This window comes from Diabrotica virgifera, chromosome 7, assembly GCF_917563875.1.
Source record: "Diabrotica virgifera virgifera chromosome 7, PGI_DIABVI_V3a".
NCBI classification, from domain to species: Eukaryota; Metazoa; Arthropoda; class Insecta; order Coleoptera; family Chrysomelidae; genus Diabrotica; species Diabrotica virgifera.
In genome coordinates, this window is record NC_065449.1 from 248,923,127 (window position 1) to 248,951,122 (window position 27,996).

General features: G+C 32.1%; 3 protein-coding genes across 4 annotated transcripts in view; 1 reads left to right on the plus strand and 2 right to left on the minus strand.

The window, feature by feature from the left end:
- LOC114325247 (proteasome assembly chaperone 2) lies at positions 1-15,492 on the minus strand. The gene is made up of 2 exons (XM_028273253.2): positions 14,796-15,492; positions 1-171 (listed from the first exon to the last, which is right to left on the minus strand). The coding sequence occupies exons 1-2, from the start codon at positions 15,382-15,384 to the stop codon at positions 44-46; spliced, it is 717 nt and encodes a 238-aa protein (XP_028129054.2). The 5' UTR covers positions 15,385-15,492; the 3' UTR covers positions 1-43.
- Positions 12,094-27,850, plus strand: LOC114325249 (protein lin-7 homolog C). Of its 2 annotated transcripts, XM_028273255.2 has the most exons (5): positions 12,094-12,215; positions 14,543-14,623; positions 17,702-17,742; positions 17,798-18,198; positions 24,317-27,850. In XM_028273255.2, exons 3-5 carry the CDS (start codon positions 17,706-17,708, stop codon positions 24,470-24,472), a joined length of 594 nt encoding a protein of 197 aa, XP_028129056.1. In that variant the 5' UTR covers positions 12,094-12,215; positions 14,543-14,623; positions 17,702-17,705; the 3' UTR covers positions 24,473-27,850. The 2 variants fall into 2 exon arrangements, with proteins under 2 accessions (XP_028129056.1, XP_050512576.1); XM_050656619.1 differs by lacking the exons at positions 12,094-12,215; positions 14,543-14,623 and adding an exon at positions 17,633-17,650.
- LOC114325250 (GDP-mannose 4,6 dehydratase) overlaps positions 27,760-27,996 on the minus strand; it is a 29,350-nt gene continuing 29,113 nt past the window's right edge. The window contains exon 5 of the mRNA XM_028273256.2: positions 27,760-27,991. Coding sequence (XP_028129057.1) covers positions 27,860-27,991 — 132 coding nt within the window. The 3' untranslated portion in view covers positions 27,760-27,859. The remainder of the gene's footprint in view (positions 27,992-27,996) is intronic.

Below are 27,996 nucleotides of genomic sequence, written 5' to 3' on the forward strand. Positions count from 1 at the left end.
TAAGAATATAAAATATTTACTATTTCAATGTAACAATTACAATTTAATATATTCCAATAGGAGGTGGAGCGCCGAAAACATAATCCCAAGAACTAGGATATACTACATTCTTTGATATTCGTTGCAAATTGGTCACATACAACACTTTTTCAAGCAACGATTGAGCATCAGGTCTATTGTCACCCTCACTGATATACTTTCCTAGTAAAAAACAGTTCAAACTTCTAGATAAGACAGAGTATAAATTAATAGCAAAACCTGCTCCATTCACTGAGTACTTATTATTATCACCTTTTTCCAATTCATTCATATTCGGTATATTTGATAGATTCATTTGACTTTTTCCCAAAAAGTAGAATCTTTCCTGCTTTATATTGTGCAATTCATAATCGAAAGCACTGGATAAAACTATAGCTTTTTTAACTTTTAGTTCTTTTAAACTGTTGTAAACGTCTTCGAAAAACTTTCTTGCTGTTTTGGGTTCAATGGTTGATCTTAATTGAAAACAAGCAATTTTCAAATCTTCATTTGAATATAATTCGCAAGCTGTACATATTTCTGAGGAACTGGTATTGTAAGGATCAGCTCCTGTAGGAACAATCTAGGAATGCCACACTGAAGCTACTTTTTCTCAATTGTAAGTTTTGATGAGAAGATCTACCTCTAACTGTGGAACATTTCCAACAGAAACACATGGTATTATTATCACAAAATCGCTAAGATTTGTCGGTTTGGAATATCTTAATACCGAAGGCATTTTAGGTAAATTAGTTTTAAGATTTTTTCACAATAATTCAGATTCATAATAGTGACCAAACCACAGATCACCTACCTCCTCTTATATTTAGTAGTAGAAAAGGCCTCACTCTGGGACACTTTTATGCGCATGCCTGGCTCCGCCCACTTGAGATTGTGACATCGCATAAGAAATTGACACAACCGAAATTGGTTTTTTTTACCAAGAAATGAACAATCCCCTATACAACTGTAGTTTATCTGTAAATATACCGTATTTTATTAATTTTTTGAAAAAGAGTAAAATACTTTTTACAATATTTATTTAAAAAAACATTCAAACTGGGTAGTATACTGTAAATGGGTGTCCCCGTGAGGGGCAGGTTCAGCTCTCTCCTCCTCGCCGTCGCTTTCCGGGGTCGGCTGTGGAGAAACATACCCCTCCTGATGAAGAGGAAGACGATGAAAAAGCAGGCACCACTCTTTGGGGGCGGGCGGCACGGGCACCTCTACGACCCCTAGTTGTACCTTCTCTTTCCCTTGCTGCCAAGACGGCCTCCAAGGCTCTTCTAAGCTCGTCATCAGGGTCAACCCCACCACGCCTAGTCAAGAGTTCTTCTAGCCTAGCCTCAGTTGGTGTCGCAGTCGGTGCAGCCATAGATAAATAATATAGTATTACCGGACTGTGGTATATATAATAATATAGTATTACCGGCAGCACCAGCAGTAGCACTCGGAGGTGTGTGATCACTCGTATTATCACTCATATTAGTTTCTTTTAGAAATACCCCTTATAGAGAGTTAAGTGATCTGTGGACTATGACTAAACAATAAATAACAATAAAAATATAAACAAAAATGAAAAATGAAGTGAATAGAAAATGAAGTTCGTGTGTTCACTTTTATACTTTTAATCTGAAGTTGAAGTTGACATGTGGCATGTGGTTGACATTGACATATTTTTGACAAAATCGTGGCCGTCTTGGAACAACTTGTCGTCTTAGATGTGGCAATACTGACGAACTGGTTTAATAGAGGGCCTATTTATAAATATAATAGTGGTTCTGTAGCGAGGAATATACAATTTTAAAGTGTTTTATTTGATTAAATTAACACAAAATATTTATTTTACTTAAATAGTAGACGTAGTCATTAGTAAACAAAATTAATTTAGAATTATTAATCAAAATAGCTAACCTAACATTAATTTAAAAAGAAACTTCAAGGCCGCGTCTCACCATCAAATAATTGACAGTTATTTGATCAAACTTGACAGTTAGTGACACAAAGTGACAGTTAGTATGTATAGTTTGTGTCACTAACTGTCAAGTTTGATCAAATAACTGTCAATTATTTGATGGTGAGACGGGGCCTTGAGTTTGAGATTGAATACATGAACATATATTTCTTTAAAATAAATGTTATCTGCTTTTTCTCATGAGCATTTTTCAGTGCGTCACAGTTTTTCGATTTATTTCTAACGCATTAAATTATATATGACAGAGAAAAAGGCACGTCGGTGATTACTTTGGTAATTATTCTAGTTCGGTGCATAGAGTTACATATTAGCATAGAGAGAGTATCATTCAGAGCGAAGTGACGACACCATCTTTTTTATTTGGATTAGTGTTGTTTCACTCTTACGCATAGTAAAGCTGCTAAAGTTATCCTCCTCTTCCGTGCCTATATTCACACTGAATGTCATCATAGATTTTCGATACAATGTGTTAGAAAGAGATGCAGCAAACCAGTCCATGAGATCTTGTCGTCAGGAAGCGCGGAAGGTAGGCTCCCTCTATGTTAATATATACCTCTATGGTTCGGTGATTATTCTAGTTGTCGATAGATGGCGCTATAATAGAAAAAGAATTATTTACTAATTATATAAGGTCTGTTCTAGATATATATATATATATATATATATATATATATATATATATATATATATATATATATATATATATATATATATATATATATATATATATATATATATATATCTACGAATATAATCTGTACAATTTATAAGAGTATACAAATCAAAGAAAATACCATTTTATAAATGCAATAAAGACAATTGTTGTTTTTATGCCCAATTGCAAATAAAATTTGACAACTATCAGATTTAACTAAAATGTCATGTTAAAATAAATGTTATAAATATTCTGATTTAAATATATTATTTATTCTTTAAATTATTTTTCTCATAGACATCTTTCAGTGCGTCCCAGTTTTTCGATTTCTTTCTAACGCATATTAAATTGTATGTGACAAAAAAAAATATAAATATCATAGAATCTATCATAATTTTTAACGCGCGATATTACCCCACTCTGTGCGCGAAATTACCCCACGGGGTGGGGAATATCGCGCAAATGCACTTTTTTATCAGGACGCTTTGTGTATGTTCCAATGAGACATTTAAAAAAAATGCCGTGTCACGCTACTGATATTATGTATTAATATAAACAGAAAATATAAACGCACTTATGTGATATAAATTCTTCACTTTCCAATATTGATTATCAGTTTGATTTTGTATACATAACCTCACTATCGCAGTTTATGTCAATAAATATTTATTAACGAAAAAGAAAATATTTTGTTGCACTATAAATTACATTATAAATTAATAACTAATGAATTCTAACAATTGTATTCGGTTATTATCACTACAAAATAAAATATTCAAGTTTAACAAAATAATCCCATAAGACTCAAAACGTCCTGACAAAATCTGACAGCGTGTCACGTGACTGTAAGTAGAAGGGAGACGCACGGAGCCAATAGAAAAAATATTATTATTTTAAACTGTTGAATAGAACGAAATTGAGCATAGCCAATTTTTGGCAGATACCATATATACCCAACAGCAGGCCAATGCAAATTTTATTTTCAAAGTCAGTTTTAGTTGCTCGTAATCACCTTTTCCGCTTAAGTGCGCGGTATTCCCCCACCTTCCCCTAATCCAATCTGCAATAAAAAAAATGGGGGCTCCTGTTTAAGATTTTAAAGTAAACCTCACCCAAAGTCCGTGTGGGGGTCGTGTTTGGTGTCATTCGATAGATTTTCAATAAAAAAATATTAAAAATATATTTTGACGCTTTAAGAAACGCTTTTATTTAGTTATGAGTTACGAGCATGGTTACGATGAGTGACTAATATTAAACGTATTAAAAAAAATCAACTAAAAAGCAAAAAATTGAAAAAATCTATCTAACATTCGTTAAAGAAAAGCGTGGCGCGTCTTCATCGAATAAACGGTTTTCGCACAACTCTTTTCTTTAACGAATGTGTTAGATTTTTCAATTTTTTTATTTTTTGCTTTTTGGTTAATTTTTTTATAATATTATGTTTAATATTAGTAACTCGAAACTAAAGAAAAGCGTAATTTAAAAATATTTTTTTCATATTTTTTTATTTTTTACTTTTTAGTCTTAATACACTTTTCAAACAGCATTAAAATATATCGTCATGTTTATTAAAATATGTATAAAGCATATATGATGTACAAACATGAAAAGTAGTCGGAATCGGCAAAAAATTAAAAACTTTATTGTTTATTTATGAAGCATACCCAGATAGCACAAGTACGTTATATGGACATCCAATGGACGTACATCTGTGTACATTGGAACGTCCAATGGACGTCCCGCTAAGGTACAATGGACATCCGATGGATGTCCAACGAACGTCCAGAGTTCACAAAATTGGACGTCCATAGAACGTCCGCTACAAACGTACAGTGTACGTTGTTGAAGCTTTCGGTGTACATTCAATGTACATCTGATGTACATTCAATGTACGTCTTATGGACATTTTTGTAGGGCACTTTTCAGAAAGCAATCTAGTGTCCATAATTTTTTGAATACAGTAGACTCCCGTAAGCTCGGCCTCGGTTAGTTCGGTCTCCGCTTAGTCCGGCCGGCTCTCTGAGCATTAGTCACACACTTTGCACATCAAAAATCATTAGAAAAGAAAATTCAGAAAAAAATTACTAACTTTTTTTAAGTGTTTAAGAAGCCAAACCACCAATGTGCAAAAATATTTTTAAATTTTATTGGGCCTAGAGTTCTGTAAGTATTATTTTATAGTATTTTTGTAACGGCCTATCTTTTCATATATTATGTTAAATATATGTCAGAGTATTCCTCTGTGTTGTCTTTTACTTAATGTACAAGTGTTTTGTTTTTGCTAGATCCATACAAACAATAAATGGGCATTTTTTAGATAAGCATCGGTTAGTTCGGCCACTTTTAAGTTCGGCCTAGGGTCCGGTCCCAAGGTGGCCGAACTTACGGGAGTCTACTGTACATACATAGCAAAAAGCATTTAGGTATAGGAAATAGTTCCTATAATACTAAACTTATACTTTAAAATATTACACAAAATACCTTTTTATTTCTCTTTATTATAACTTTATTATGTAGATATACTTTATTATAGGAACTTCATTAATGCACGACTGCACTTGCACGATGAACAGCAAACACAAAGATATCACAGGAAGTATTATATTGTATGTAATAACTTAATAAAGACAAAATTCAGATAATGGCGCCCTATGAAGCATGCACATTAAAAGAGGTTTATTTCTGTTCTGTTCTGAGTGTTCTGTTTCCTTCCAAACATTATTTCTTAAAACTTGAGAGTCAGTACGGTTGTATATTGCAAGCGGGTTTGCCATTCTGTGAATTATCATAAATAAATTCTCCTTCAGTATTCCACAACAATTAACAGCGATAATCCCCTAAAAGTACCTGCCTAATACTACCTTTTACGACCGATAGCGTGAAGAGCGACAACGTTGTCAAGAATATTCTCATTTAGTTTGGCGGGAAGTTTAACAGTTACAAAATGCACATTTAAGATTTAAATTGGTAGTGTCTAATTATTGTAAGTTCTATAATTACCGATGCGCAATGTAGCTCCGTTATTCTGAAAAAGTTTACCATCGTTTTATCATCATCTAAATAGGTTTAATTAAAATAATTTTAGTGGTTCAGTGTTTTAATTCGATGATGAAAAAATATGTGACTACATTTATTAGAAGCTTCTTGTATTCTACTAATAATATTGATTTGATTAAAACAAGAAGCTATATATAATTACTGATAATAATAGTCGCGTTTTGTGTAAAATCTCCATGGACCACAAATGGATGTCCAATGTACGTTGAAATCAAACGTCCAATGGAAGTCGCGTAATGGACGTACATAGTACGTCCAGTTTTTGGTCCATGGACGTTTGGACTTTAAATGTACGTTATATGGACGTCCATCGGACGTTGTGTGCTATATGGGTAACGTAAATAATTAACGTAAAAAATGAAATTATGTACTTATAGTTCATATAATTAGCTACAATCTGTAAAAGTTTCAAGTTTCTTCATTGTAAAAACAAGAGAATTTAAGTATTTTCCGTTAAAATCGTTTTTTTATAAACAATTAATAAACAAAAAAAAATTATTGACTATGTATTTGTGTATTGTTCCCGCGAATGTATATGTCTGCAAATTTTTAGTCATTTGCATTGAAGAAAAGACAGTCAAATTAACGTCCAAAGATCAAAGATTTGACCCAAACGATTGAACTAAAGAAAAGTGTTTAATTAATTAATACCTACGCCAAAACGAATTCTAATGTTAATTGTAGCACAAAACGTCTCTACCGGTGGTTTTTCTAAGACTACGATAAAAACACAATGAATTCGAGTTTTGGTTGAAGTTTTGTTTCGTATCGCATTGAAATTTAACACGAATAAACGCCGATTTATATGTAAACAAATATATGAGCGTTCAAAATTTGAAACTTTATTGTTTATTTATGAAGCATAATGTAAACAATTAAGGTAAAAATTGAAATTACCTATATATAGTTCATATCATTAGCTTCAATCCGTAAAAGTTTCAAGTTTTTACATTGTAGAAACAAGAGAATTTAAACATTTTCCATTAAAATCGTTTTTTTTTATTTAAACAATTAATAAACATAAAAATTTTTCTATTGACTATTCGTATATTGTTCCCGCGAATGCATATATGTCTGCAAATTTTCATTCATTTGCATTGAAGAAAAGTCAGTCAAATTAACGTCTAAAGATTTGATGCAAACTATTAAAGTATTAAATATTTAATATTAAAATATATTATATTATACAAAATATTAAATTCGTATATTTTGCAGTTTTTCGATCTAAATAGTTTATTTCACGGGGTTCCTATTTAAAATTTTAAATTTACCCCACCCCTCTCCGTGGGGATCGTGTTTAACATGATACTATAAATAACATGTTATTTGTATCATATGGTGTTTATTTCTCGAAATACCTATTCGCTTTTTTCTTGTGAAACTTTGTAACTCATCCATTTCCTTACGCCCTGCTCAAACCGTCAGATTTTTTAAATATACACTGTTCTGCATGTACAATTAAGTATATTTCTCATGATCATTTTTCAGTGCGTAACAAATGATAGGAAAAAGGGTAATAGTCCGTGATAATACACATTTATGACATTTATTCTAATATGACATTTTAGTTAAATCTGACATTGTCACATTTTATTTTCAATTTGGAATAAAAACAAATCAAAAGTGTTTCTTGTCTTGCATTTATAAAATGGTATTTTCTTTGATTTGTATAGTCTTATAAATTATACAGATTATATTTGTAATATTATCCCTTAAGTACTAATACACCGTCTCTCAGACGGCATCGTTTGTTGAAAGTGGGATATTTCCCTTCCTAGAAAAATTTGAAGGTCATCCGTTTATGACTTTTCAAGTTGGGTTGTTATTTACTAGTATTGAATTCAGCAATTTGCTGCAGGTTGTTATTCGAAAGATATTTAGACTCAAAGTGTGATTTCCGTCTAATAGACGAGGTGTTAGTGTTTGTGCCCAGTTCGTCATTTAACATAATGTGCCCCAGTTCGTCAAAAAGTTCAAATAAGGGGATAAAGACTATGAGGAAACTCTTTTGAAATGACTTGATGAGGTAGAAGACGACGTAAGCGAAGTGGGATCAATTTGTGATGAAAATGTTGCCGCATTGACTACCATTGCTACACTGTACAAATTTTAGTGCCTGTCAGTTTTTTTTTTGTTTTAATATTTTTTAAATTTTTTTTTATTTTCATGTTTATTAAGGCCGCGTCTCACCATCAAATAATTTGATCAAACAGTTTGAGCAAACTGCGGAAGTACGTCAAAGTGACGTCACAATTGCAGTTTTTTTGAAATTCTAAAAATCTGTGCTCTCACTATCAGTCTAGTTTGATCAAATTTTTTGTATTGTGTTGTCTAACTTGTTTGTACTTTATTTAAAATTAAAATTTTTCATTATTTATCCACAATGAACACTCAGGATGTCACGTCACTAACTGTCACTTTGTGTCACTAACTGTCAAGTTTGATCAAATTATTTGATGGTGGGACGCGGCCTTTACTCTTTGTTTAACTCGATTGTAAATTTTTATCAAAATTCTTTAATTTGTTTCATTTTTATCCCACTTTTTTTCAGGAATAAAAAGTCACACAAACAATCCTTCCATTCTTGTTATAATGTTTTGTAGTTTAATAAATACAGAAAAACTAGATCAATTACTGTGTTTTTTAGATAAGTAATACTTTCAGTAAGTCATCGAAATATTTTTTTGCATTATAATATTTAACAAAAGAAAAATAACCAGTAAAATGTGAAACCCGTCTGTCAGGCGGTTAGTTAGTGTTTGCGCCATTGATTTAAGATGTTAGTACTTAAGGGTTATTAGGTATCTAATTAAAAAAAAAATTATTTTTTTATTATGGCGCCATATGTATCGACAACTAGAATAACTAGAATAAATGTTATAAAAATGTCACCGACGAAATGTAATCACCGACGTGCCTTTTTTTCTGTCACATACAATTTAATGCGTTAAAAAGAAATCGAAAAACTGTGACGCAGTGAAAGATGATCATGAGAAATACTGTACTTAACTTTTACCTTATCTTAATCTGACGATTTCGAGTTTTTCTTTTTAGGATAGATTTTTGTTCTCGGATCCCCCTGTATATTCCCAAGTAGCAATTTTTCGACACATTGGTTGTCAGTACAAACAAATGCACTGTATATAATGTTGCCCGAGAGCATTTTCAGTTGTTTCGGCCAACGTCCCCTATCCCGACTGACATTACGATGTTACAACTTTAAGTAATACCTTTAGTTATACGGGCAACTAATTTATTACCATTGTGACAACTACATATCACAGTTCAGTTTTTTCAACAATCGCAACGACTTAAAAACGTTATAATGCTAAACTAATTTACGCCCTGGCCGATTTGGGTTTTCTGGCCGACTCTGAAGTTGTCTGTCACGACTCACGACCCTAGGTGTTGTTCTAGGTGTGTGACACCTTTGCGGCAACTTCAGAAGGAGAAAAAGAATTTACTTTATAACCTTATTTTTTTCTTATATGTTTTATTTTGCTGGAAATTTTCGATTTATTTAACAACCTGTTTGTTTGTTTTTTTAATAGCTGGTTTCCATTCCATTGTCCACTGTTTTATCAGTAGATTTGATAACCTTAATCTTTCAATCTTTGTATCAGCTTTGCTAGACGGGGTTGCCAGGTCAGTTTTTACTCTTTCAGTAGTTTTGCTTTCACAAAATCAGTAGATTCTTTTTAGGCCATGTAAATACAGTATACTTATACAGTAATCTGCATACCCGTCTTAACTGTCCCAAGAGGAATTCCAAAAAATTGGAAACCTAATTATTCCAAAACAACAACTGGTAATTACCATTTTTTAGCTAAAATCTACTAAATCAAAAACTAAAATATACTTAAGGATTTTTGGGATATATTTGGGATTTTTGATAATAAAAACAACAGCTAACTTAAGGGGATAGGCGCAAAATGTCGCCCGTTAAAATGTTCAATGTATTTTAAATGTTTTCATTTTTTGCGAATCCTGAGAAAACTAATAAGTATTTTGAAAAATTTAAACGCAGAAAGAAAGATTAAGTTATTCCGAGGACCGAAAGTCCCTGAAAACTTCTATAATGTTTATTTTAATAAGTTACAGGGGTGAAAAAAAGACAAAATGTAAAAAAAGACAAAATGTAGTGTCATTTTAATTCCAAATATCTCATTCAAAAGAAACGTTTTGGTTTTTCTAAATAATGCAGTCTTTCATTCTGCGTTTAAATTTTTCAAAAATACTTATTATAGTTTACTCATGATTCGAAAAAAATGAATAGGTACATTTAACAACTAGAATATTTTCTCATCCACTAATTTTAACAGCTGCATGTCTGGATCAAATTCTTCAAACAATTGTTTCACATTTAACATTAGAAACACGTGAACACAATATTCTGTGTTTTGCAAAGTTACATATGTTTAGATATTTTAGTTTTCCATCGTTAGCTTCTAATAGGCTCACCGAATGCCAGAACTCTTCAATAACACCTGAAATACTGCTTGCACTGTTACTTGAAATCTGCAAGTTTGTTACACAAAAATCCAGTTTCATTTCTCTGTAATATTCATCATCTACGTCCTGAATCTTATTTTCGGTCTTATTTTCGGATTGGGAAATTGTAACCAAATGTGTGAAAATTAATTTAGAAATGGGGTAAATACTATTAAAAAGCAAATTTTATTTTAGTCATAACAAAATGTTGAAATATACCAAAAATCTACTAAAAAATATTACCTACTAGAATATTTTAAAAAATATCAAAAATCTAACAAAAAAGTAGAAATCTCCTAAATGTGGCAACGCTGTTAAGGAGAATGCTACACTTTTGACACTGGTCACATGACCTCTCTGTCACCCAATAAGAGGGTGCGTTCTAAAATGGTTGGGATAGTCAGCGCGGCCGGGTTTGGTTGGCGATTGGACTTCTAAGTTGTCTTATCGGTCTAGGGTTGGTAATAAGGTATTTTTTTAGTAATATTGGTAATATTGTTTAATGCACCATTTTGGTTTTACTTGAGATTTTTGGGATGTAAAGAAAATGAAAACACAGAATATAAAAAATGCAGGCATTTTCTGATACCTTTAAAAGCACCATCAATACATTAAATTTATACAGAACATCTTTAACATAAATTTTGACTTTTATATTAAAATTTGATTTTTTTAAATTTGCATATTTTTTGTCAAAAATGTCGTAAAAAAGTAGCGCGTGTGTTTTTTAAAGGTGAAATATCCATATTTGACGGTAATCTGAGATGCGTTTATACATTTCAGATCAGGTAATTTTGTTATGTCCTTTATGTATTTATATAAATTTAAATACCTAATACGATGTCAAAATAGTTACCTTTTTGGTTTTCGCATTCACCATACAGGTGTTAAAAATATAGGTATAAAACATAACTAGTCTGACTCCTTGAGCAACCATTGCACGCGCAGGTTCTTTTTATAGTCGCTTCAGTTGTCTTATGCAACGCTTACGAAACGATGTTGCTTCATAGGAGGTTGCCTAGGCAACGTCAAGACAACTCAAAAATCGTCCACCAAATTAGTGCAGAATAGGGTCGTCTTCTAGGCAATAACAACGTTGTAACAAAACGTTGCCACGCGGTAGAGAACGTTGTCGCGTCGACAAATTGCTACTTGGGTTAAGATCCAATATATGGTAGGGGTACATTTACAGGGTACAAGGTTTCTCCCCATGTGATAATATCCCCTAGTAAATAGTGAATCACCTATGGAAACTCTAACACGAGAATTTTACTGTCACCTTGCATTTGGATGTCTTTTTAAAGACAGCAGTCACACGTCATGCTGTGATTTTTTATGACGGATATTCATCTTGAGTTGGGTTGATTTCATGTACTTAATCGAATGAACTATCTTTCAGTAAAGTTGTCCCAGGAACGCAACTGATAAATATTGGCAATATCATTTTAAAGTCTCCAACTTTAAAATGTACTTATATATGTCTGAATTGTCGATATAAATGAGTCAGATTAAATAAATTATTAGAAGAATTTTTTATTAAGCAACGACATATTTTTGTTTAATTTAGTAATATTTTGTATTTTGACAATGACATCCGTATTGGGCGTCGAAATAACGTTAATAAAATTATTTTTTCAATTTAATTGTGGCCTATTTCCCAATAAATATAGTTAATTATAAAAATGTCACAAGGAAAATAGCTTCAGAACAACTTGATAGTATTTAACTATTTATTTAAATTTAATAGGCCTTAGGGTTTTATTTTTAAAAATAACGTCGTCCTAGGGAAATATATCATATTATTATTTTACTGCCTTTGACATCATCACACAACACTTTTTTCTATGGACATCATGTCATCTGTTTCATCAACTCAACTTTGTCAAAACGTCTTAACATGCTTAACATAAATGTCAGAATTATTTAATAAATATGTGATGTCAAAATTAAATTTAAAAATCAAATGCACGCTGATGAATATAATGCTAGATTTAGAATCATCTTCATCATTCTTTTAATGTAAGTACCTAAATTTTAGTACAAATTTAATTTTTTTAAGCAGTTTTGATTATTTTTCTTCAACTTTCAATGCAAGTAAGAAGTATTAACTTTACAAAAAAAATAGTTGTTATAATACTTCTTCCAAATGCCATTAGATTTCATAAAATCTCTGTCTGAATATATTAAGATCTATTTCCTATACAAAATCTTCTATTTAATATTAATGACCAAACCTTAAGAAAGATCAATCAATTTTTAACAATATTTCAAATTAAAATATAAAATAGTTATTTGACAATCATATTACATTAAAGGGAATATGGAAAAATCCAGAATCCAGACCCTTTGAAAAGAGGATTCCCTTCAAATTGCAGTCTAAATACGAGAACTGGCCAAGTACCTAAGAGGTGGAGGCCAAGAAACTAAAGGAGGCTTAAAGGAGGAAGAAGAATCTATTTCCTAACAGCTTGTCAACCCGGATATTTGTATCTTTATTTTTGTTGAACATCCCTAGATTATTTAAATTCAGCAGTCTGTAGAAGACCAACATGATCAACCAAAAAAGATGTAAAAAGACTAAGTTTTCACTCTAATGGCATATAAAACAACATAATGCTATTCTACATCCCACCAGAATGAAAACAATGGGAACCTTCTCTGGTTACACCTCCGAGGCTTCTACAATTTGCAAGCCACAGGGATGCTGAGACTAAGGAAGATGAGGGAATTCTACAATTTACAATTCACGTCCCATCTGCTCAGCGCGGTAAAGTTCCAACGAGAATGGCTCCCTTTCTACTCCAATCTGAGTAAATGTAAATCAAAAATGAATAACCATTTTCAATTTCGTTGCAAAACGAAAATACAGCAAGCTTGCACTCTCTGATTGGACTAGAATAAGGTTCGGCTGTATTTTCGTTTTGCAACGAAATTGAAAATGGTTATTCATTTTTGATTTACATTTACTCTGATTGGAGTAGGAAGGGAACCATTCTCGTTGGAAGTTTACCGCGCTGAGCAGATGGGACGTGAATTGTAAATTGTAGAATTCCCTCATCTTCCTTAGTCTCAGCATCCATATGGCTTGCAAATTGTAGAAGCCTCGGTGGTGTAACCAAAGAAGGTTCCCATTGTTTTCATTCTGGTGGGATGTAGAATAGCATTATGTTGTTTAAATATGCCATTAGAGTGAAAACTTCGTCTTTTTGCTAGCAGTTGCTGCTAGGGTATCTATGCCATTTGGTTCGTTGCAATCCAGGACTGCATGCTGGGGTTTGTTTTGGTTTGATCAGAGAGAGCAGCATATGTGCCTCCTGATGAGAGACTAATAAGTTTCGAAACTGGTAGAGGTGCTTGCTGCACTCTCTGATTGGACTAGAATATGGTTCGGCCGTATTTTTGTTTTGCAACAAAATTGAAAATGGTTATTCATTTTTTTTTTCAAAAAAGATGTATTTTGTGATTTTTCTATTGACATTATTGGATGTGAATCTGTCTTGAGTTTACTCCTCCTGGTTTAAAAACAGGGTATAGTTCTATATTTGTAACACTGTCATCCCACGGCTGTATCCATAATGTTATAACAGTCCTAGGACAGTTGAACCCACTTTATTGGAATAGCTTTCGTGCCAAGCAAAAGTATTGCTATAATGGGGATATTCTAATAACCGATCATTGGTGACTAGTAGAAATGTTTCATACCTCAAAATTCTATTCCTTAAACTGGGACATCCTAATAAGCAGGTTCGACTGTGTTTCAGTTAAACAGCTACACTGTATCATCATTGATGATGCAACAGCCCTATAGTAGAGCCTCAACCTTCTTAAGTTTATTTCGCCAATCAGCCCAATCCATTGCCAATTTGCTGCTATTTTTCTAGCATCTTAGTCTACACCATCCCTCAATCTAAGCTTTGAATTACATCTTCTCACAGACTGTGACTCAAGGACTCATCTAGTAGGGTTGTTTCTTCTACTTGACTGGTTTTACAACTTGGGGGTGAGTCTTCACTGCATCCACTATAGCCCCCCTCATCTTCTACTATCTTGCACTTCCTTTTCCCATTGTTGTATCCCAATCCTAGATAAATCAGCTTCAAGATCATCCTTCCATCTTTTTCTGGGATGGCCTACTGATCTTCTCAGTACCATACAGAATCACCAACTCAGCATTACTGTGCCCTCTCCACTTTCCTGTCAATTCATCTCTTTGAGGGCCAAATATCATTCTCAGAATCTTCTTTTCAAATACCAGCAGCTTATTTAGTAGGGTTGTTTGGCTTGCTACAATACATCAAGACTAGGAAGTTCTGTACATAATTTTTAATATCATTATTCATTTTTAGCATCGTCCTAATAATTTTTGTAATAATACTTACAACATACATTTTACTGATAACGGAAGAGAAGTAACGAATTAAAAAATGGTAAGAATATAAAATATTTATTATTTCAATGTAACAATTACAATTTAATATATTCCAATAGGAGGTGGAGCGCCGAAAACATAATCCCAAGAACTAGGATATACTACATTCTTTGATATTCGTTGCAAATCAGTCACATACAACACTTTTTCAAGCAACGATTGAGCATCAGGTCTATTGTCACCCTCACTGATATACTTTCCTAGTAAAAGACAGTCCAAACTTCTAGATAAGACAGAGTATAAATTAATAGCAAAACCTGCTCCATTCACTGAGTACTTATTATTATCACCTTTTTCCAATTCTTTCATATTCGGTATATTTGATAGATTAGTTTGACTTTTTCCCAAAAAGTAAAATCTTTCCTGCTTTATATTGTGCAATTCATAATCAAAAGCGCTGGATAAAACTACAACTTTTTTAATTTTCAATTCTTTTAAACTATTGTAAACATCTTCGAAAAACTTTCTTGCTGTTTTGGTTTCAATGGTTGATCTCAGTTGAAAACAAGCAATTTTCAAGTCTTCATTTGAATATAATTCACACGCTGTACATATTTCTGAAGAACTGCAATTATAAGGATCAGCACCGACTGTAGGAACAATCGAGGAATGCCATACAGAAGCTACTTTTTCTAAATTGTAGGTTTTGATGAGGAGGTCTACTGCTAACTGTGGAACATTTCCAACAGAAACACACGGTATTATGATCACAAAATCGCTAAGATTTGTCGGTTTGGAATATCTTAACAATTCAGGCATTTTACATAAATTAGTTTCAAGATTTTTTCACAATAATTCAGATTAGTGACTAAACACTAAACAATAAAAATATAAACAAAAATGAAGTTCCTGTGTTCGTTTTTTAATCTGAAGTTGACATTGACATACATTTTTGACAAAATCATGGCCGTCTTTGACATTTGAATAACTTGTCTTAGATGTGGCAACACTGACGAGCTGGTTAATAGAGGGCCTATTTGTTCCTAAATTGCTAATATTATAGTGGTTCTGTGTTCTGTGGCGAAGAAAATACAATTTAAAAGTGTTTTATTTGATTAAATTAACACAAAATATTTATTTTACTTAACTAATAGACACAGTTATTAGTTTAGAATTATTAATCAAAACATTAGCTAAAGTAGGTAACATTAATTTAAAAAGAACTTCAGTTTGAAATTGGTTACATGAACATATATCTTTAAAATAAATGTTATATTTATTCTGATTAAATATTATTTAACAATTTTAATTACTTAATATTAACTGATGATATTTACATTTTGAAAATTTTATTTCAGTCTTTAGAAATTAGTGTTTGCCATATGTATTAATGAACGATGGATGTAACATAGAATAGAAAACAACTTATTATTGTTTGTTTTGTTGTAGTAATTTGAACAGTAAACTTCCATTTTGTCAGAGTAAACACAGTAAAATTCCATTAATAAAAAAAAGAATGTGTGTGTGTGTGTGTGTGTGTGTGTGTGTGTGTGTACCTTGTACGCACGTTAAGAAGTTATACTTCTATTCCTTCTATATGATTATATGATTATAAACGAAATTAATATACTTTTTATTTATATTTTATTTAAATATTAAACTAATTTATACTTACTACTTCTCAAACATTTTTAATAAAACAGTGCCAAAAATTAAAATAATAAAAGAATAAAACACACACAAACACATTCAAAATGCCACAAATGATTTCTGAACATTAATTGTCGGAAAAATTTTTAACTAAATACGTATTTTCTGAAAATAAAATTATATAATGAATATACTTCAATCATAAAATGTATAAAAAAAATAAAAAAATAAAAGTTTCTATTGGGATTCGAACCAACCTATCAACGCGGTTGGTATTGGGGTTCACTCGCATTAAACGCTTCGCCACGGAGACAATGTGTCACTATGTGCAAAGATCGACTAACTAAACGGATTAAACTTTTGACATTTTTGAATAATCAAATTATTTTGATTTTGAATTGAAATGATTTAGAATTGAAAAAATATAACAAAACATAGAGTAAGAAAACAATATATTAGGTGAATATTGACAGAAATTTTGATGGTAATCAAATTATGTAAATAAAAGTATTACATACCTTGTATTTTGGTAGGTTCAAATAGGTAGGTACCTATGATACATTTACAATTATTACGTGCCTGTTGCTTTAATAACTATTTAAAAGTCACTACAATTATAAACTTTTTTGTTTCTGTCCTCACAACAATAAAACTAATATATTATACATTTGTTTACCTTCATATTGAACAATTATTTATTATTGACAGATCATTTCAACACCCAATCAGAGACCGTATAACGACTAATACCATACTGTCGGTGTGCGCATGTGCGCAGATCAATATAAATTCACCCTCAATCTCAATCGCGCCTAAAGAAGTATAACTTCAATAACTTAAGGCCCCGTCTCACCATCAAATAATTGACAGTTATTTGATCAAACTTGACAGTTAGTGACACAAAGTGACAGTTAGTATGTATAGTTTGTGTCACTAGTCAAGTTTGACTGTCAAGTTTGATCAAATAACTGTCAATTATTTGATGGTGAGACGGGGCCTTTAACTTTTACAAAAATCCATTATCATTATCACATAACTTGAAGCCATTGGCCATAACTTGCTTCTGTTGCTGGCTATTTATGAATTAATTATTCTCTCATTTTTATGGGACTGTTCCTTTAGCCACCATCTTCTTGCTTTATCAAATATTTTGGAACGCCTGGAAATATGTTTGGAATAGCACCAACAAAATTAAACACGGTTTTTCGGACCTCTATTTACTGTTGCCAAATTTCAATGTTCTGGACTTCTGTCTTCTTCTTCTCTTTATTTGAATGGCCTTAGCTGCCAGGGCTATCCGGCCAGGATCCGAAGACTTCTGTCATGATATATAACATGTCAATTGTCAAGTTGACAGTGTCAGTCATGATCAGTCAGTCAACTGTTTATTTATTTTACATCTTTTTAACACCCTCGTCCTCGTAATTGTATTATTGTAATTTGGCAGCTTTTAACTTAATTCTTAATAATAATAAAATATTTTTAGAGATATGGCTCAAATTGGAGAACCTTTAACTCTATCAAGAGGTAAGTTGAAGTTATATTATCAAAAGAATAACTTTCAAACTGTATGTTATTGTAGACATAAAAAGATCGATTGAACTTCTTGAAAAACTCCAAAAAAGTGGCGAAGTTCCTGCTACAAAGCTGGCAGCTCTTCAAAAAGTTCTTCAGAGCGACTTTCTGAACGCCGTGCGTGAAGTTTACGAACATGTATACGAAACTGTAGACATACAAGGGTCTCAAGATGTGAGGGCTTCGGCCACAGCGAAAGCCACTGTTGCAGCTTTCGCAGCCAGTGAAGGGCACGCTCATCCCAGAGTCGTGGAACTGCCAAAAACTGACGAAGGGTTAGGTTTTAACGTTATGGGAGGCAAAGAGCAAAATTCGCCAATTTATATATCGAGAATTATTCCTGGAGGTGTAGCAGATAGACATGGAGGATTGAAGAGAGGTGACCAACTTTTAAGTGTCAATGGAGTGGTAAGTTACTTATACTTCTTCCCCTTTATAAGCTTATTCATTCTTATTAATTGTAAGATTTATACTTCTATGGAAGAATGTCACTCCAATATTTTCCTCAGTTGTCCGATACATCTACTGCCATAAGTCAAGCAGACACAGAAATCCTGATCTATTATACCTTAGTGCAGCGATTCCCAACCAGTGGCTCACGGGCATGATACAATAACCCAAGATACGACACGCAGTGTTCCTAATTTCGTTCAGGTCACGCATGACGTCACGTTGTGAGTAGATCCTCTACATTTCGAATGCATTGCCATTATGATTTGGGGATTTTAGCTTTTAAGTTGTGAAATTTTCGAGAAGTGCTGTTTTGTTTAGTATGATTAAATATAATTATTGAGAACATAATCTAATAATAGAAATCAATTACAAACATGATTTTTTATTATTAGACAAGATACGTCTCATTATTTATTTATTTATTTACAGGCGAACCCATTTTACAAAATAAGTACAATTTTAAAACAAGTACGATAATTTAAAAAAATACAATTAACATGTTAAAGGTTTAAAACAAAATAAAACATTTATAAGCTAAAAATTACAAGACAATTAAACATTAAAGTACACAGACAAATAATATAAATAATAAACATAAAAAGTAGGTACCTACATCTGATAATAACTGATAATAACCGTCGTCAAGTGATATTTGACAATACGGCCTTGAATCTATTTAAGCTTGAGGAAAAGTCGAGTTCCTGAAATTGATTTGCAATTCTTTGGCTTCGAGATACGAACGAATAATGAGCATAATTTGTTCTATGCATTGGTACAGAAAATGAAACCAATTGTCTTGTCTGGCGGTTGGGAACTGCGAAATTAATTTTGGCTAACATATCTGGGCAGTCGATTTGTGAGTTAACCAGCTTAAATAATAGAATTAAGTCGTGATGTAATTAGGTATATATTATACTGTATAATACACAGCGTTGCTCTCTACTGTTGTTCTGAAGCTATTTTCTTGTGGCATTTTTGTAATTAACTATTTTTAATGGGAAATAAGCCACAATTTTACCAGAAAAAGATTTTATTAACGTTTCGACGTCCAAATTGGATGCCATTCTCAAAATACAAAAAATATTAATGAATTAAACAAAAATGTTGTTGCTTAGTAAAAAATTATTCTAATAATTTATTTAATCTGACTCATTTATATCGACAATTCAGACATATATTATACATTTTAAAGTAGAAGCCTTTAAAATGATATTGCCGATTGTTCATTCAATTACATGAAATCAACCCCAACTCAAGAATATCCGTCACAAAAAAAATCAAAGCATGTGATCTGTCTTTAAAAATACAACCACATGACCACATGCAACGGTGACAGTAAAATTCTCGCATTAGAGATTCCATAGTAAATCACGAGTGAAAACCAGGAAAAAACCTCAATACTATCATGACATCGTAAGTATGAGGTCTTACTGTTATTATCGTAAGTATTATATTAGAATCTGGTATTAGTTTTGAGAGTAAACTAAAGCAAGACCTAATACTGACGATGTCGGGATGGTATCACGAGGTTTTTTCCTGGTTTTCCCTCGTGATTTACTATGGACTCTCTAACGCGAGAATTTTACTGTCACCGTTGCATGTGGTTGTATTTTTCAGAGAGATCACATGCTATGATGTTTTTTTGTGACGGATATTCTTGAGTTGGGGTTGATTTCATGTAATCGAATGAACAATCGGCAATATCATTTTAGTCTTCTACTTTAAAATATGTCTGAATTGCCGATATAAATATTAGAATTTTTTACTACGCAACAACATTTTTGTTAATTTCATTAATATTTTTTGTATTTTGACAACGGCATTCGATTTGGACGTCGAAATGTTAATAAAATCATTTTTTAGTAAAATTGTGGCTTATTTCCCATTAAAAATAGTTAGTTGCTCTCTACCAGAATCCACTTTGCCTTTTCCCGCTTTGGCTAAATTTTAGGATGGAATAGCTTTTTTAGGCATTGAAAATTTTTAGGAGAAAATCCAAGAAGCTCGTGTTTCAGGTTGTGTTCATAATCGTCGCTGTTACAATGTGTTGAACAGATACGAGCGTTGTTAATGTTAAAATTGTCTGCACTTTTACGTTTACATAATTGTTTTCACACACATCGCACTTTTTTGTCTTTTGGGAAACTAAAAAACTTGATATTCGTATCGAAACCTTGTGATTGATTGTCCACATTACAACCAAACACGGCACACCTCATTTTTAATAAAAGTTTAACAAATTATAAGTAAAATTCACCTTAAACAAAAAAATAAACACTGTTTACTATATGACCACACTGAATTTAGTGCTGTTCTACTCACAGAGTGACGTGGCTACGTAGGCCCCGCCCACTGACTCCATGTCATATCTTCAGTTATTGTATCATGGGTCGCGGGCAGATTTCAGGTGGGTCCCGGCTTTGCTCTTACAGTAGCTGAGAGACATACATAGTACAGAATAGCGTATCAGCATGGGTGAGGGATGGGTCGCGAATATGAAAAAACATCAGAAGGTGGGTCGCCAGACATAAAAGGTTGGGAACCACTGCCTTAGTGACTTCTCAGTAATTTGCTTTGTGACGAATATTTTATCTATACCCAATTTTCCAGTATGAAAACATTATTTTTCATCTGTTAAACTTATCCTTTGATTCATTAGTTTTTGTAAAGTATTTAATAAGTTTAGACCCTTTTAGCTTTCTGGCTGTTTTTCATCTCTTATTTTGAATACAGTCGAACCCGCTTATTAGAATACTAATTATAGTAATATCGTGGTTTAAGGAATAGGAAGTTGAGGTCTCGAAACATTTTTACGAGCCACCAATAATCGGTTATTAGAATATCCTGGTTATAGGAATACTTTTGCTTGTTACGAAGGCTATTCCAATAAGCAGGTTCGACTGTAATAGAAATAGTTTGCTCATGCTCCATTCTACCAGTATTTTATAATATTGTTAATTTTATTATTCTGTCATTGCTGCTCCAGAATATTTCATTAATTCATGTGGTGTTCTGTCTTTACCTGCAGCTTTTCAATCTTCCTGTGTATTTATATTAACTTCTTCATTTGTGGTAATTTCTGGTGTTTCCTGTTCTAGCGTCATTTGTTCTTCCTCTGCATAGAGCTTTTTTAGATAGACAATCCATGTATCCTTTTCTATATGTTTTGGTTCTGTTAGTTTCTTTACCTCAATTTTTTGACCTGTTATAAATTGCCATATTTTCTTTTTTTTTTTCTTTATTAACCGCATCAACTACTAAGAGTTATTAGCGGGAGAACATAATATACAGTTAATTACATTTGAACATACAATCAGGATTTGTACAATTAATATTACAATTAAGTGGGTAGGTTTGGAGTACAATATTTTTTTTAACTAATAACTAAAGTATATAACTTCTCCGTATCTTAGTACTAGACATATATAATATAAAAAAAAATTAAACTTCTTCACAGTTGGTTTAAAAGGCCAATATCCTTTAGATAATTGAAAAGGTTTTTCGGATTACAATTATCTCCTAAAACATCTTTTATATTAATTTACAGGTATTGAATGTTTGTTTCTTTCATTAATAAATTTAGGACAATCTACCAAAATATGTGGTATGGATATAATATTACAGTTACAATAATCTCATATAGTGTGATTTGATTTAGATATAATATGACCATGAGTTAGTCTGCTGTGTCCTATATGCAAACGAGTTATTTTAGCAAACAATCGGCGGTCGATGTTTATCTCACACCATGAATGTGTTGTACGTTTAATAGTCTGTAGAAATGATTTTGATTGTTGCCATTTATTTCCCCATTCACTTAGCACTTTCTGTTTCACGAACGTTTTAAAATCGGTCACTGACACTGTATTCACTGTTATTGAAGATGCACTGTGTATTGCTTCACCGGCATAATGATCCACTTTTTCGTTGCCTTCCAAACCAGTATGTGATGGAACCCAAAAGAAGTGAATTTGCTGTTTTGCTTGGTTTATAAGGTGTAATTGATGTTGTATTAGCTGAACAATAGGATTACTGGTATAGAGCTGTTTTATTGAATGTAATGCACTGAGAGAATCAGTAATTATCAGAGTTTTTGAGATGTTAAGGTTGTTTACATGAATTAATGCTTGTAGAATCGAAAACAATTCTCCAGACAGAATACTGCTAGTAGATGATAGTTTAAATTGCAATATGGAATTTGGAGTGACAATTGCTGATCCTACACCATCACTGGTTTTGGATGCATCTGTATAGACGTGATAATAATCGGAAAAGCATGAAAGTTTGTTAAGTGACTCTTGGTTTATTATTTTGCGAGTAGTTTCGAACTTATTATATTTGGTGAGAGTTAGATCACATTGTAAAGGGGGTAATGTCCATGATGGAAATTCAGCCGTAGTTGACTTATCAAAGAATTTGGGAAACTGAACACTATACGAGGATAGATACCTTCGAATTCTCTCATAGAATGGTGGGTCTGTTCGAGTTTGTTTAATATAAATATCTTTAAAACGGTCACCAATTGTATTATGAAGAGAGGGATGTGATTTTATTGATTGAATGCTTGATGCATAAGCTAACGATAGATATATTCTCCTAAATTTCAAAGGTGGTTCACCAGTTAAACATTGTAAACTTTCAACAGGGCTAGTACGAAAAGCTCCAGTGGCTATTCTTAATGCTGTATTCTGTATAGTTTCAAGCTGAGCAAGTAATGTCTTCTTGGCAGAAGCGTAAACTATTGAACCATAATCAATCTTTGATCGTATAATTTTTCCAATGGCTAAGAGGTATTCTTCTATTTTAATACCATTTAAGGAATTAGAAACAAGAGCTTGTTCTTTCAAAGGGAAAGCGGTAGGTTGTTGTTGCGTAAGAGCAGTTGAATAGCTATAGGGTTTGTTGGTGTTATCGTTGTTGGTTGAAGTCATCATTATTTTTTATAATATTATTGATTCGAAAAATTTTTCATTTCGACACATGCAACGAAGACTATAGTAACTCAAAAAACGTTATATTTGACTTACTATTCTGGTATTATTCTTCTTTTTAAGCTTTATTTGGTAGAAAAGTATGGTAAATCAGGTATGAATTTTAAGGCAACCAGTAAAGCATTTGCATGTATATAGTAAGTTTACTGACCCACACTCCTGCAGGCGAAAACCATAGTAAGTTGAGTTACTGTAGTCTTCGTTGCAAGAAACAGCGGAAGGTATTGCAAGTTTGAGTCAAACTGTTTGACTTACTATAGTTTTCTCTAGTAAGATTCTAATTTTAGTTATTCCGATTAACTATAGAAATGTGTTATATTATAATTTTTTAAATGGTACTGATTTGCGTCAATAAATCTGTTACTATTAAGTCTAGTCTAGAATAAGTAGTATTTTTCGTTAACTGTTTCGACGAAAACTATAGTAAGTCTAAAAAAAACAAAATTTAGCAAAAACCCTATTTTTTGTTATGTTTGATCTGTGAAATCCCTTAAAACCCTTTATATATTTAATATAACAGAAATTTAAATTTGTAAGACGTATTTCTTCCGAAGTAACGTCATTTACTGTTACTAAGTATAGAGTAAGTATGTTTTTTTCCTTAATTTCTTTGACGAAAACTATAGTAAGTGTACAAAATTTAGCAAAAAAAAAATGTGTTTTTTGTTATGTTTGAACTGTGAAACCCTTTAAAACCCTTTACATATAATATACCAGAAATTTCAGGTTGTAAGGCGTATTTCTTCCAAAGATATCGTCATTTCTTAGAGCGATCTCTTCTGCGAAAAATTTTCAAAAGCGATTATCTCAGTTCAACCAAAATTGAGTTACAATAGTCTTCGCTGCATGGGTCGATTTGCAAAATTTTAAAGCCGGACCTACTTTTATACAGGTTCGACTAATTAGGTGGTCTTGATAATTAGCAAGGTTAGATACACACAAAGTATTCAAACTTTAAACGGAGCTGAATAAAACATGTGTTTACTAGAGTATTGCCAGTGTTGGCCTCCCATATTTTCTTTTGTAGACCATAAAAACTTACTTATACCTATAATATATAATTATTTAAATTTTTATTTCAGTCGGTAGATGGTGAAAACCACGAGAAGGCTGTAGAACTATTAAAACAAGCCCATGGGTCTGTGAAACTTGTAGTTCGGTATACTCCCAAAGTATTAGAAGAAATGGAACTTCGATTTGATAAACAAAGAGCCAGAAGGAGACAACAGTATAATTAATTAAAAAGTCTTGAAGTATAATAATCATTTTCATTCAAATATATAACGTAGTTAAGTAAAATCCAACTAGTATTTCTTCTTTAGTTTAAATGTTAACAGTGTATTGCAATTTGTAAGCATTTTAGTAAATGTAACGATGGAGGTATGGATTTGCAAGCTTGTAATTTGACAAATGCTTTCAAATTAGCTATGAATGCCAACAAAGGATAGCATAAATGTTGATTTGGTACTTCCATTCTCTTGTAATAGTCAGTATTAGAATATTCATTGAAAATCTCATGACGCGTTTAGAATGTTTTTAATATATTAAATTATTTATGTATTTGTTAATTTAGAACAGTATAACTGATATTGTACTGCTTTTATATCTATATTTGTTTCTGTATTAAATGTTTAATACCCAATGCTTTTAATTTATCTTAAATTAAGCCATTTGTTTCCCATAACCTTCTCATTGGTATGGTATCTTTTATTCTGTGTAAATATCCCCACCAACTCCGCTGTCTCTGTTCTATAAACTCCAATGTTGATCGTATTTTCAGTTCGTTCCTTATTATAGCCATTTTGGGTACACCTTTCTCTCTCTTTCCTATGGAGGTACAGCTCCTATGGTCCTGGCCTCCCCCAGCATCCGCCTCCAAGTCTCTCTGTCTCCGGCTGCTCTCTTCCAGTTGTCCACCCTCAATATCTCTTTAGCATCGGTTCTCATTTCGTCTATTCACCTCTTCCTTGATCTTCCTACTGGCCGACGTCCCACTAAGCGTTCTGTCTTATAAGGTGACCTGCCCAGCACAATCTTTGTATTTTTGCATAATTTGCTATAGAGGGTTCTCTGTAATATTGGTATAACTCGTGGTTGAACCTTATTCTTCATATACCATTGTGGCAAATGGGTCGCAGTATCCTCCTTAAGGCCATCAGTACATAATTCGCAAATATTTTACGCCTATCCCTACTTTTTCTATCTTTACACAGCAAATTACGTGTAGAAAATTCATACTGGTATGAATCCTGAAAAACCCAATAAATATTTTTGAAAAATTTAAACGCAGAATGAAAGACCAAATTATTACCGAGGGCCGAAAGTCCCTTAGAATAAATAAAAAGTTCTATTTTGAATGAGATATTTGAAATTAAAAATCACACTAAATTTTCTCTTAGTTTTTCACCCCTGTAACTTATTAAAATAATCATTATAGAATTTTCAGGGACTTTCGGCCCTCGCTAATAACATAATCTTTCATTCTGTGTTTAAATTTTACAAAAATACTTAATAACTTATTAGTTTTCTCAGGATTCGTAAAAAATGAATTTCCGTTTGAATAGCATTGCAGCCGAAAATACGTACCCATCCCCTTAATATCTTTCTTTCAAAAGTATTAATAAGGTTTATTGTCTGTTCACTCATGATCCACGTTTCTACACAATATGTTATTGGTCATATGATGGTTTTATGAAGAGAACACCTTTAACTCTTAAAAACTCCATTTCTATAGACTGTATCTTGCTCTCTTGTCTTTGTGTTAGTACACATGATTCACTGCCAAAGTCAGAACAAGTCTAGAAATGTTTATTTCTGTACTCCATAATATTTCTTTTCTGTATACAGGGTATTGGTAAATAAGTATGAAAAACTTTAAGGGGTAATTCTACATGAAAAAATAATGACAGTTTCCTATATAAACGTATGTCTGCAAATGCCTCGTTACCAACAGGGTGTTGGCATTTTTATTTCAAACTGCGAACTTTTTTTATTGCTCTAAGACCGTTTGAGCTAGGAAAATTAAATTTGGTGGTTTTAAGAGGTCGCTATTGCGCATTTTTTTAAAGAAAAAAATAGTATGTCAATGAGATATTTCAAATTAAAAATTATTGTTGTATTCCACGTTTAATTTATGATAAAGAAGCTATTTTGATAAAAAAGAAGAAAATATTTCTAAAAAGATTTTAACTATGTGCAAGGCTACAACAAATGTTCAAAATTACCTCCTTTAAAGGTGACAGAGTAATTTTATATTCACCACTGGCACGCGTACGGGTAATGGCCTAAATTTTTTAAAGAAAAAATAGTACGCCACTGAGATATGTCAAATTAAAAATCATTTTTGAATTCCTCGTTCAATTTACGACAAAAAAACGTTCTTGTCTTTTTTTCATATGAGGCGTCGTTTTTATGCAAATAAAACATCTTAACGTTTACAAAGTATTTGAAATAAGTTTCTATGCATATGAATCTACCTCGAATAATTTGTAAGCGTTAAGATGTTTTATTTTTTGTATAAAAACGGCACCGCATATGAAAAACAGACAAGAATGATTTTTTTGTCGTAAATTGAACGAGGACTTCAAAAATGATTTTAAATTTGACGTATCTCAGTGGCGTACTTTTTTTTCTTTAAAAAATTCAGATCATTACCTGTACGGGCGCCAATGATGAATATAAAATTATTCTGTCACCTTTAAAGGAGGCAATTTTGAACATTTGTTGTAGCTTTGCACCTAGTTAAAATCTTTTTAGTAATATTTTCTGTTATTGTTCTACTTTGGTATTATTAAATTGGAGAGTTATTGATAATGTATTAAGAAATGAAAAATACGCGCGAAGATGTTTTATTTTTTCGCATAAAAACGGTGCACCATATGAAAAAAATACAAGAAAGGTTATTTTTCATAAATTAAACGTGGAATACAAAAATAATTTTTAATTTGAAATATCTCAGTGGCGTACCATTTTTTTCTTTAAAAAAAAATTCAGACCATTACCCGTAGGCGCGCCAATGATGAATACAAAATTGTTATTTGTTTGTCAAAAAATGCAAAATAACTACCTCTTAAAACCCACCAAATGTAACTTTCATATCTCAACCGGTCTTAGAGCAATAAAAAAATTGGCAGTTTGAAATAAAAATTTCAACACCCTGTATCTCGAAAACAAAGCATTTGCGGACATACGTTTATAGAGCAAACTGCCATTATTTTTTCATGTAGAATTACCCCTTAAAGTTTTTCATACTTATTTACCAACACCCTGTATAAATGTTTTGTTCATTGTATGATACAGGTGTAGCATTTAGCAGTCTACTCTGCTATTGATTTCTGCTTCTAGATATTCTGTTCCTTCTATTATTACTCCTCAGTTTGTAAAAGTTTTAAATTGTTCTATTTTTATCTTTCAATATTTCTATATGAACTTCTTCTCTTGTTTCTCCTATCTGTGAATTTTTGTTGTTTTAATATTTATCTTCATTCCGTTTGCAGTAAGTACTCAATCAAACTACATTTTTTATTTAAAGACCTTTATTGTAAGTCTGTATTAAATATATATATAAGAATAAACATAGAAAAGAAAAACAAGTAAAGGAATGTAAAAATAAAATATGTACATGTTCAAGCCATAGGATTCTTTCTCATTAAATCCAAATCGGAGTCCATCATATCTTTCACTAGCTCTAAAAATGTCACTTTGGGTGCCCAGTTAAACTTTGCTTTAGCTTTAGAAGCGTCTCCCAATAGAAGATCCTGAA